The following is a 13149-nucleotide window of genomic DNA, read 5'->3' as shown; positions in this document are numbered from 1 at the left end:
ATATCCCAGGATTGGCAAAGTGTATCCATACACAAAAGATAACAATTAATGCCAACAACAAAAAGGACTCTCCTCACATGTATCATTAATGGATTGGCTAATGAGACTCTCTGTCTACTGGGACTAACCAGCAGCTTAAAAGGAATTCTTATATTAAGTGACATTCCATTAAATAATTACAAAAGATTAATAGTGTGCCATAACATTCCATCACAAGTATGAAAAGTCCTCCCAAACAAGAAAGATGGCCATACCATAATCTCAGGTCCATGAACAATAAAGAAAACTCATAATTGTAGAACGAAGTCAGTATTACCTTTAAAATGGATTTGGGTACTGTTGTACTCTGCATTTTGGTTTGCTGGTTTTAACAGCTGCTGCTGGTTGCTGCCTTAACTATTATCCTTGCTCTTTCAGTCAGTAAAAAAACTGGAAAAAAAAGGCCTTTCTAAGAACAGAGGACAAAGACTCACCTATCAGGCCGGCCTTTAACTTTAACCTAGAAAGCCAAGGTAAGAGGTCTTGTCACTCTGGTCCAAACAGTACTGCTTCTCCTGTCAGTACTATTTCCTCTGACCTATCTTGTCATGAGAAAGCAGTGCATTGATGGTGTTTTTTCTTCAGGTAGGAAAAGAATTTAATGTTTTATACTGCTGGATCTCTGGCCACAAGCCTAAAAAACTTGGAGGCATCAGAAATTATGAAGTACAAATTAAATAAATCATTCTAATTCTGTTGAAGATAATGTATGTTTATATGGAATTGTTATTTTGTTACAATGTCACTTCAGTAGTTGAAAACACTATTTCAGAAATATAGAAATACGTTACAAAAAATGCCCCAAAGACAAATTGTACTACGTATGTCATAAAAATTAAATGTAACAAAGGGCTTGGGAAAAAAACATTGAAATCAGAAACAAGGGCATTAACGGAACATTTACAATTTTAAGTATAAAGTAGTATTGAAGAAGTAATAAAGGGGAAAAGTGTAGAATTCTGTATTCCCAAGTCTCATTCTAGTTAAAACATGTGCTAGAACTACAGTTATAAGTGTGTATATTCTAGTACAGGTATGAGAGAGGGAGAGGAGAGAAAGAAAAACTTGATACCTTTCTGAGAAATGTAGCTGCTTAACCTCAATGGGTATACACTGTTTGGATCAGAGGTTCTCATCCTTGGCACTACTGATGTTTTGAGCTGGTAATTCTTTGTTGCGTGCACTGCCTTGTCCATTGTAGAATATTTACCATCATCCCTGGCCTCTACCCACTAAGTGTCAATAGCATCTCCCTTCCTCATGTTGTGTCTACTAAAAGCATCTCCAAATGTCCCCTAGGGAACAAAATCATATGCAAATGAGAGCCACTAGCTTAGACTACATGACCTTCAAGTTTTGTAAACATATAATTTTCTAAAACTCTGTATTTTTAAAATGATTGTAATATTAAAAAAATCTATCCGTTTTATCTTTGGTGTGAGTGCATTATTCATTACACAGACATTCTTCCCAGAAATTATTTATCTACCAGTAGAAGAGACTCAAGCAGATTAAAGTAAAATAGTGCAAAGCCTGGTCCTTTTAATAAATGCAAATTATTTCTCTTACTTACTACCCTCTCTACCTTGAACCTAGTACACTCTGGCTTTTGCCCTCTACCAATCTACTGAATCTCTCTGAGTGCTACCAGAACCACCTTTCTGTCATTATCCTAGTTGAATTCTTTGTAAATATACTATTAATCACATAGTCTTCACGTACTTTTTCAATGATTTTAACTCCTTACTCATTGTTTTATTTCTCTGCCTCTATCATTTAAACATTTTAACCACTCAATAATAAAAATTGGACAGAAAAAATAAAACTTCATCCAATTTATCTCTGTATAAAAGCAAGATATATTTAAATTTAGGATGCAACAATAAAAGGTTTTAAATAAAGATATGGTGGTGCTAGTGAAGATTCAGAAAAAGAAAATGATTAGAAAACAACTGAGTCTTAAAAGACTTAAAAAAACAGAATTTTCAGAGTTGTGGAAAGCAGTCGGAACATAAATCCAAGCTACATATAAATCAAGACTAAAAACACTGATGGATTTAGAAGACTGAGCGATATATACAGGTTAGATCCTTGCTGCTTTACGAGAATGTTTGGAGATTAAACCTTAATATTTTAAGGATAATATCATGAAATGCAATCATATTCCTCTTGATGTCATAGAAAAATGAGTTGGACTAACCATAGCAAAACACAGGAAGAACCATTCTTATGCCATTTTGCTATATCAAAAGAAAATGTTACCATAGCTCTAATGCTTACAATTTATATAAATTAAAAGATAATATCCAAAACTCCTCTGTAGTTTTTTATAACTTACTTTAAACAAGGTACATTATCACGAAGTCCATCAGATGAACTGCTACTGGTAGATGGATGAGACTGAGGAGGGATGGGCTGAGGGTTGGACCCTCCCACGGGTGTTGGCAAAGGTGGTGGCTGCTCACCCTCCGGAGTTTCCACATCATTTATCTCATATAATAATCGAACTTCAAGCATCTGTTGTAAAAGTAAGGTAGTTTACTTACTCCTAATAATTATTGCTCATTTTATCACAATTTATACACACATACACACACACTTTACATAAACTTCAGTGGCAAGAAGATTTTTAAAGGTAAAAATTTAGCAAGATTTCAAAAAATAAGGATTTAGCAAGAAAGAAAATGTTCTTGACTCAGGGAGTACACACACAAACGTGCATTATTATTTTAGAATGTATGGTACTCGTGTTAATATCAAATTAGAGTATACTCATATTCATATTAGCTTTCCTTAAAGGAAACATATCCTATACTTAAGGATTTAAATAATCAGTGAAAATATATGCAAAAAATGCTGTTTTTTACAAAAGAGAGATAATAATATAAATACTAAGGTGTTTTCAAAAGTTCTGCACAAAACTGACTGCAAAAAGTCTTCCAAATCATCCACAAATTTAAAAATGTGGATGAAAATAACTTGACCATGAAAATAACTAAGACGTTATTACCGGAATGACTTCTGTGATTACTTCCTGCTTGCTGAATCTATAAATAATGACATGAGCTGAAACTCCAGCGATGCACAGCATTCTACTTTCTGGACACCAGGAGATGATCTGAATGGCATATGGATCTTCATCTACAATGTCTGTGTTTGGCCTGTCATCTTTATTTCTTGACTTTTCAAATACTTTAGATGTCTTTAGCTTATATAATACTTGTAGAGTTACTGGAAAAAAGATAATATATGTCAGATACTTTAATATAAAATGATCAAACATAAGGTAACATTTAATCACTCATACTATGTATAGAAAATGGTCCATATTTAACTACATCATATTTTCATTTCTCAATTTACATTAGTCTATTAAACACTTAGATAATATATTCTTTGTTCTCATTGACCAAACAAGAGTGTGCTCATTGTATTCATGAAGAAAAATCTATTATCACAATGGATTTTAGGTAACCTTAAAAAAATGAGTAATAAAAACATTTTGGAAAAATAATGTGTAAACACATGAAAATAATAAACAACACAGTTTGCTTCCTAAAATGATTTTCTATATATCTTCTCTAGAAAAGATACAGTACCAATATAATTAAACATTCTTACATGAGGAAACACAACATATCCTGAGTTAACTGGATTCCAATTGGATGCTTGCCATGCGTGTTTTGCAAACATTAATCATTAAAGGCATTATTTCTTTTTTTGCTACTATGTAACCACCAGATTTATTTCACAAAGACAACATGAACGTTAGTGATACAAATTTAGAGTCAGGCATTAAAATTATTCTAGAAATTTCTGTTGATTTGGAACACATTCCCACTTCCCCTAACTCTGACTTAGGAAGATAAGGTTTGAAGAAATTTTGAAGAAAAAAAAAAAAATTGAATACTTGTGTTGCCAATTATTCTTGATTTACTAATATTAAGACTATATTAAAAATTCTAAACTCATGTATTTAATAAATCAAGCATTAAATTTATAACCTCTACATTTCAAATTAAATATTGGTTATGCAATTATTATAAAACAGGATGTATAAAAGCAGTGATTGTGTAACATATAACAAATAATGAATATTAAAAATACTTACTTGCAGAAGCATCCCAGAACTTAACTGACCCATCAGCATGCCTAAGAAAAGCAATGTTAAGAATGTGATGAATAAAATTACAGTTCTTCCTTCTTTAAATGGGTACTGCTATTAAAAAGTCAACAAAATGAGTAAAAAGGTAAAAAAAATCAGGGTAAACTGGCAGGTTCTTAAGAATAACATTTCTTATTATATTACGACATAAAGGAAAGCTCTACCTGCCCAATAAGTTAACATTCATGTAGTCTCAATCAATTATATTTAGCTATTATAGATTTACTTGGTGAAGACAGACTTTTACTTACCCTGTAATAATTATTTCTGGGTAACTTTGAGCACCCAAGCCCCAATTACCTCCGTTGATGGGCCATTCCTATAAAAAAAGATCACTGTATAAAGCAACTTGCAAGCATACTACATACCTCCGTGTGTGTGTGTGTGTGTGTGTGTGTGTGTGTATAAATAATCCAGTGAAAAACATATTTTGCTTGCAAAAATAATTTTTAACCTATTTTCTATAGAAAAGGTATAATGTTATCAAATACTCCAAGGTGATAAATATAGAATAAATAAGAAATATAACATTAAATACTGAAGCTCATGTTCAATACCTTTTTGCTGTAACCTTGACGTTTCTGTCTAGCTCCAACAGAATAAAGTGCAGGAATAAGGTCCACAGGACAATCAGCAAAATATTCGCAACATGTAACAGGGGACTCATGTATACTCAAAGGGTAGGGATTTTCAAATATAGGATATCTTTAACAACAGAAAAAGAAAAGTTTTATTAATTTAATGAATTATACCATATGATTAATACAAAAATAAAAACTTTAAAAAACATACATTCTATCATAGAGATTAAATTGATTTAATTTTTGTAAATATATTTAAAAATGGAAGTCTTTTATAATGAAAATTGCTCAATTAGAATAGTAAACAGAAAGGCTCTAGTTGCAACTACATGCCATATGCTATACACTACACTGAGTGCTTTAAATATATACATCTCATTTACTTCTTGCACCAAACTTACAACATAGGCATTTTACTGAAGAACAAAGGCTTACAGAGAATAATGTGTCAAAAGCATGCCTGCTAGCAAATGGTGGAATAACACATACCTCATCCTTATGTCAGCAGATCTAACAAATGTTCAATTCTTTTTCTCTCCATAAACATGATACTTAGTCCAATATTTAATTCAGAATATTTTCTTGTTTTGGTAATAATCCATAATAAAATTCTACCTTAAATGTTTTCTAGATATGAAGTTCTTTTATTAAATAAAGCAAAAAATGCTTTTAAAAATCATGAAATTAAAGTAGAATCCTATCTAAATATAAAATATTTCTTTTCTCATTTTAAAGTCCTTAGAATGAGAATAGTCTGGAAAACCAGAAACTGGCTAAAAAATTTAAAAAGTGCAAAGTGGCTAATTTGCAAAAATTAGATCAGTCTACTACCGACAATTTTTTAAAACAGAAGAGAGAAATTTCCAAATAGTCCCTTATAGACTGCAAAATGAACCCAACTATCACCACTCCCACCTCCAGGACCAAACACAAACAACATGCATTCATAAAATGACAAAACGGCAAGCAACTTTCTTCTCTTTATAACACACATTATTTCCTTAGCTCAGTGATTCTATTATTACCATATATTTAACTGATACTTTTGCTAAATAAAATGCCTAGTCACAGGTTACTTGCATAGTATTTTCTTTGAGTTAAATGTATCTCAGTACAGACCACATGTGAAAAGTCTCAATTATTTGAAAAACTTGCCTAAGGGAAAAAAATAAAAGAAAATCATATTAAGAATAAGTTATTCTAGGACAGAAATAATATTTTCAAATTATCTTGTTATTTTGAAAAGACTCCTCACAATTGATTAGTAAAAGTAGCAGGTACTAAAGTAAATTTAGAATTGCCTAAACATCAGGTAAATGATACTGTTCACCTACTTCAGGGTCGCCCAACCTCAGTACTATTCACATTTTGGACGAGATAATGTTCTACTGTAGGGAACTGTCCTATGCACTGTGGATGTTTTGCAGCATCTCTGTCTTCTACCAGTAGCAACACCCTCAAACCCACTGAAAAGGTTTCCACAGAGATCGCCATATATTCTCTGGGTGGGAGAAGGGTGGGACTGGGGGCAGGGAATGCAAAAATCACCCTTGATTGAGAAACACTGAAATACTGAATGAGTAAACTCAATTAAAAACCATACTTAATGATTCTTTCTCCAAAGATAAATAATACAATGTGCTTCCATTCAAATAATTTGTAAGTAAACATTATCATCTATGATCCAAAAAGCAGAATATGGCAAATACCATGAAAAGTTACAAAGAAGCTATGGTGTGAAGTTACAGATCAGATATAATACATCTGGTAAACAGAGGATAGGAAAAGCCCGAAAAAGATAAGAAGGTTGACTTTGAAAGTTATATAGATTTTTATGGCAGTGAAACAACTAGTGTTTCAGGTATTGGGAATTACATAGGAGAAGACATAGAAATGTGATGTCTGTTGAATACATAGTTCTGTTTTCCTAAGGAATAGACACTAGTGAGAAGACAGAGATCAGGTTGGAAAGAAACCCTGAATTCCTACTGTTTGGAGTAGCAGATGTTTTTAAATCAAAAAACAATACTGAACCATGGTTTGAAGAGGATAGTACAAGATTGGAACTGTGTGTAAAACGAATCTGGCAAAAGCATGTATAAACATTGCAACTGAGAGTGAGTAGAGGTAGAAAGACTAAAATAGCTTATTTTGGAGGTAAATACTGATGGGATTAATTTTTGACGTGCTGATTTTGTGTGGCCCCAGGATATCTAAGTGTCAGGTTGAATCGTGAAATTTCAGAACTACAACAAATTTTTACCTAAAAATGAAAATTTTATGAGATTCAACATAATAGAGAAATTTGAGTAAGTAGATATGTGAGTCTGGAGCTCTCAAAAGAGGTCAAGGTTATGGATATAAATGTAGAGTTTTCAAAGAAATGAAATAGCCAATGCTATGATAAAAGGCGTCTTTTTTCAACCACATACTGATAGAATCACTCACCAAATTTTATTTCTTACCCATTTTGTGCAAGGTCTATAAGTACTAAATCCTTTTCTAGAAGAACAACCACAGCATATGGTTCTTGAAAATCTGGAATTGGACAATGCATGAATTATAGTTTCAAAAATGCAAGTGGACAGCAAATTAGATAAATGTTTCTTGCTTGATTTTATTTAGTTTCATTCTCTTGAGTATTTAACATTCTGATCCTATGATACTTCATGCACGTTATTTAAGGCTAGTAAGTTTTATGAGATAATCTATTTACTGACCATTTCAAAATTATTTTACTTTTGTAAAAATGAGTAAGACAGAAATTTCTATGGCATTGCAAATTTCAAAGCTGCACATGGACAACAAAACTAAAATTTAAATCTGAATACACACAAGAACAGTTATCATTTAATCTCACAGGAACCCAAAAGAGTTCTACTATAATACTATCTTTCTTGGATGTTTCATATGTGCCTGTCAATAACTGTAAAATACATTACATCTTTACACCTCAATGAATTTCAACTGAAGTGAAAAAAGGTCCAGATTTAAATTCTTCTTGAATTATATACACTAGCTCTGATGGTTAATTGTATGTGTCAATTTGTCTATAATATGGTGCCCCCAGCTGTTTGGTCAAATACCAGTCTAGACATTGCTGTGAAAAAAAAATATACATATATATACATATATTCAGATGTGATTAGCATTTAAATCAGTAGATTCTGAGTCAAGCCCATTACCCTCTGAACGAATGGGCCTCAGTCAGTCAGTTTAACGTCTTAAAAGCACAAACTGAGGTTTCCTGAAAAAAACGCAATTGTGCCTCAAGATTGCAACATAGAAACCATGTCTGAAATTTCAATCTATAGATTTCAGACTCAAGACTGCAACATGAATGCCTTCCTGAATTTCCAGCCTGCTAGCCTGCTCTACAGGTTTCAGACTGGCCAGCCCCCACAACAGTGTGAGCCAATTTCTTAAAATCAATCAATCAATCAATCAATCAATCAATCAATCACTTTCTCTCCTATGAGTGTGTGCGTCTATGGAGAATCCTTACTAATACATTACTATCTTAACAGAATTTTAAAATGTTTCTTAATATGAATAGCGTTTTTTTATTCTTCAAAACAGATTAAATTTATTAAACCACTTCTGAAATAAAGTTTGTAGATTATGAATGCAGCAGCTCTTCTCCAGAAGAATTAGCACAATAGGATGAGTAGTTTTATCTAAACAACCTAGGTCTTTTTTTTTTTTTTTTAATATCAGCTCTCTATAGAGAATGAGCTTTAAAGTTGCAAAGCTTACCATTTGGGTATGGTGTTTCACACAGCGTTAGAAAATCAACAATTGAATAGTCCATTTCTAGCACAGCAGTGCTTTTCCCATGCATCACTGTTAAGCAAGGTCTTCTTCCTACAGTATCATATGACAAACCTCCTGATAAAATAATAAAAGGCTCCCTGGAAATAAAATACATATTAAGATTATTAATGGCATAGTAAAGATAATTTTCTTGCTACATCATAATTTTTTAATTTAGTGAAATAACAAAATCTTAAATTCTAACATTTTTACACATCATATAATTGAATTGTCTCATGGAATTTTTAATTGGATTAGTTAAGACCCAAGCGAATTGCTGAAAATTAACCTGCAATAAAAATAAACATTGACTACATTTAACTTTTATACCTCCCTAAAACTTTATCTCCTAAATAAAATTTTCATAAAATTCTCTCTGGCTTTCTACTGATTAAAGTCTCTAAAATGTATTGCTTTGACTTCCAATCCTAACCAGGCCTTCTCAATAGAAGCTCCCACAGAGAATCTTAATGCCTTGAGGCATCCATTGTAGGTAATGGATTAAATTCTCAAGAACGCATCAAGAATTGTACTCAATACAAATCACTTTTGAGAGAACTGTGAAGTCACTCAAATCATGCCTTAATTTCTTCTAGAACCTTGGCTGATGCATTCTCAAACCATAGCTCCCATACACACATTTATCAGTTGCCAGCCTGATAATTCTAATTAGCCCCATAACTCTGTTATAACTAATTTTCCCATTCTCTCTATTAGTCATTATTAAACCTAAATTATTTATCTAGACTCATTTTCAAAAACTATTAATATATGCTTATTTTTTCACATATTATGGTCTGAGTATATTTCCACGCATTTGACTTGTCTTTCCATTTATTGGTGGTGAAGTTATTTATGGTACATTATACAGATGAATTAAATTTTCTGTATATTATTTTCTTAAGTATCTCCATTTATGATTTCTTAGTTTTTAAATGCTTAATCTAAGGTTAGTGTATCTATCTTCCTCCTCACCCATTATTCATGATGTTACTTCCTTCTTTTCCATCTCTAGAATTTTTAGTCTTCACATCTATAAGCCATACGTAATAATATCTAATGGTTAAAAGTGCTAGTTCTGGAACTAACCCAACTGCATTTAAATCTTAGCTCTGGCTTAATTTCTGTATGATCTTTGGCACGTTGCTTACCCTCTCTGTTCCTAGCTTCTACATGTATAAAATGGATATGTAGTAATAAGTATCTAATCTCAGATAATTCTTAAACTGGACAGTGCCTGGCTCAGCACATCCTTAGTAAGAGTTACCTACTTTTAATTACTATATCATCAAACTGTCATTATCATCTATTGTGAAAATTTCCCTTCATGGTGTGTGGGAAAAACACCCATTAAAACCACTAAATTATATTTATTTTTATCTAAAACAAGAGTAAATCAACTTCACTAAAATTTAATTAGATGGGTAATCATATGGGTATGTAGTTTATAAGTAAACTTAAATATCAATGCAATAGATGTATGTGCTTGTGTACATAATACTTTTATGAAACTACACCCTTATGTATCTTTCCTTGCTTTATTTTTTCCATAGCAATTATCACTACACAAATTTATTTATTTTGCTTACTGTTTTTCTCATTAAAATGTATGCTTCATGAGGGCAGTGGTTTTGTGTGATTTGTTCATTGCTGCATCCACAACAGTGCCTGGAACAGTACCTGCCATATAGTGGGTAGTAATTAAATATTGTTTCAAAGGAATGAATGAGTAGAAATGTGTGTTGCACTACTCATTTGCTACCTTACTATCATTTATTTTTTAGCACTAATTGATCTGGATAATGTTTCTCTAGCTAAATCGCAGTTAGGGAGCTTAAAATGTTATCCTAAATAGAACCATATCCATACATTCAGTGTTTCAACCTCTCAGCATACTGCAATTATTATGACCGTGCTCAGGAAAGTATATTTGATTTTCTTCCACTTTTTATCACATATAACGAATAAACAGAATACATCTCCACTCTTCTATACCTTGAGATGCAACATACAACTGAATTCAAATAATCCAAGGACAGGGATGAAGGGACCAGTGGGGAACTAACACTTGTTAAATTTTTAGAATGGAAGACTTGAGCCAGGTATTCTATATGTAATATTTCCAGAACGGCTGGTAAGTGTGCTTTTAAATATAACCTGTTTTTTAAAACTGTGTTATTAATGCCAGAACAATGAAGAGAGATTATAGCTGTACATTACAGAATAAAATGTCCACAAAGCACCCAGGGAGATCAAACCGGGTAGGTGACCAGTTTATACAATCTTGACACCATGGTAGCTAGGTAGGTTTATCCTCGGAAGGCAAGTAAGTTTTTCTTCCGTGGCTTTGTAAGCTGCCTGTACTTATTTTCTAAACTTATATTTACAAAAGAGAAACAGTTTGAAAGAAATGCCAACTGACCTGTCACCAAGGTAATTTTCCTTTTCATAATAATAAACATTTGCCAAATCTATTTTACTTGTGTTATTTTATGTGCTGTCTCTTTAAAATTGTCTGTCTGATTGCCAGGCAAGAACCATCCAACCCGTGAACCTTCACAGGTTATATGTTTTTTCATTATAATGCCTCAAACTTGAAGAGTAAATATTAATAATTATCTTAAAAAAAGAAATTAGTCATAAATACAATGATAAAATAAAGTTCAATATTTTAGCACTTCACAGCAAAAATTATGAAAATTTAAAGTTTTTGTAAGCATTTGGAATTGTATTAAAAGTTCCAGGGATCTCAACTATTTCTAGGTAACATGAATTACAAAGGTGAAGAATATTAATATTCTTTTAAAATAAAAAGGTAAGTCTTTTGATGTCATAAGGTCTAGAAATAATAGTTTTTACTTGATTACTTTAAGTAGAATTTTAGTAGAATCCCTTTTAATGATATTGGGTGTTAACCAAGACCCTTCTCATTTTGGAAGACAGCCAGGTTAGAAAGACGTCAGTTTGGAAGCCTTCTAGTTTGATTAGATTTTTTAAGAAACTAGACACTTGATGGAGTAAACACGCCTTCTGCCAATGATTACCTTCCCAGGCCTGCCTTAACAATAGGTTCAGCTGAAGCTATGTTTCCATATGATGCCTTCTTCACTTAAAAGTGCCACTTCTATCCAAAAAGCCATTTGTATAACTAATTTGTTAAACTCAGCTCCATAATACTACATGTTCATTCACTGAAGTATTTTTAGCACCTGTGTTCCAGGGAATAAAGCAGTGCTCCTACGTCTAGTCTAGGCAGACAACACACTGATAGGTATTAATATTATGAAGATCAATACAAGGTTCAGTGGTAGGCTGACTGTGAGGGCAGGGCCACAGGAGCGATAGTGAGACAGCATGACGAGGACAGTCCCCAGAAGGGATGGCAGTTGGGCTGGGACCTAAATGAATAGGAGCCAGCCATTCAAAGAACTGGGTTTGTGGAAGAAGGAGGTCCACTCTAGTCAGCAGGAATAGCCACCACAAAGACCAGAGGTCAGAAACGAGCTGGGTGTACCTGAGGAACTAACAGGCCATTGGGACTGCAGGACAGTGAGTAAGCCAGGACATGATAATGGGTGAAAGGACTCCAAATCATGCAGACACATCCTGTTTACTCCATTAGGATCTCTAGAATCTGTCTCCTCCTTTTCATCTCCACAATTACTTTTGTATGATAGCATTCAGTTGAGTTGTTCATTGACAGATGTACTTTTCCTCGTTTTCTGTTTAGTCACTTCCTGTTCCTCCTTCAAAACTCATTCCAATCATCACCTCCTCAGAGAAACCTTTCCCAGCCCAGCCACCCTGGCAGAGTTGGGGGCCCCCTCCATGTTCCTAGCTACCTTCTGTATACCTCTACTCAGCATTACCACATTTCACTGTCAATGTTTATCTGCTTTGCATGTTCTAGCTCTGCATCCCCAAAACCACAGCTAGGTACCCCAAGGTGCTTGTCAAAGAAATATTCAAAATACCACTAACCCTACAGCTGAGCTGATCACTGCCTCACCAGACTTAATGGACTGGAAATGCTGGAGCATGGGGCCCAGGATTTCAGATGCTTCCCACACATGGCCAGATTTGGGGAACATACCTACAGCAGGGTGAAATTTAATTGCTGTGCCATTTTAATAATTGTTCTGCATAATTAGTACCTATATTATTCAATATCTCCATGTATTTAAAAAATTGGGATTTAAGCTCTAGTCAATCTCATATGACATTGTCTACATTACTAATTGTCTGCATTATTGATTTTACCAAACCCTCAACAATTTTTTTTCAAATGGAAATGTACAATTCCATTTTAGAGGGAACACTTAATAACTATATATTTGGTAAGCAGAATTATACCTTAGCTCTTGAGAGCTACCTGGTAACTAATACCTAAACTTTACCACTCTACTCCTAGTGCTTAGCAGGAAGTCCAGAGACATATGTATTTACTGAATGAATAAATAATTATTGATTTTACAAGACCCTATATCAAATTCCTAAAATTCTTAACTCAAATTTCAAACATAAACTATTAATACCTAATTTGAAAAGTCT

At 33.1% G+C, this 13149-nt stretch overlaps 1 protein-coding gene across 4 annotated transcripts in view; it reads right to left on the bottom strand.

Moving 5' to 3' along the window:
- STXBP5 (syntaxin binding protein 5) overlaps positions 1-13149 on the bottom strand; it is a 185933-nt gene that overhangs the window by 71733 nt on the left and 101051 nt on the right. For all 4 annotated transcript variants that reach the window (XR_004672215.3, XM_034963050.3, XM_034963051.3 and 1 more), the window contains exons 10-16: positions 8542-8696; positions 7251-7323; positions 4762-4909; positions 4456-4523; positions 4151-4191; positions 3050-3270; positions 2378-2556 (exon numbers count right to left, since the gene is read on the bottom strand). Coding sequence is in view for 3 of the 4 variants with exons in the window: in XM_034963050.3 (XP_034818941.1) it covers positions 2378-2556; positions 3050-3270; positions 4151-4191; positions 4456-4523; positions 4762-4909; positions 7251-7323; positions 8542-8696 (885 nt within the window). In the remaining variant the exon portion in view is untranslated. The remainder of the gene's footprint in view (positions 1-2377; positions 2557-3049; positions 3271-4150; positions 4192-4455; positions 4524-4761; positions 4910-7250; positions 7324-8541; positions 8697-13149) is intronic.

This window comes from Pan paniscus, chromosome 5 (genome assembly GCF_029289425.2).
Source record: "Pan paniscus chromosome 5, NHGRI_mPanPan1-v2.0_pri, whole genome shotgun sequence".
NCBI lineage: Eukaryota > Metazoa > Chordata > Mammalia > Primates > Hominidae > Pan > Pan paniscus.
Note: the sequence above shows the minus strand (reverse complement) of the source record. Positions and strands in the feature narration are given on the sequence as shown.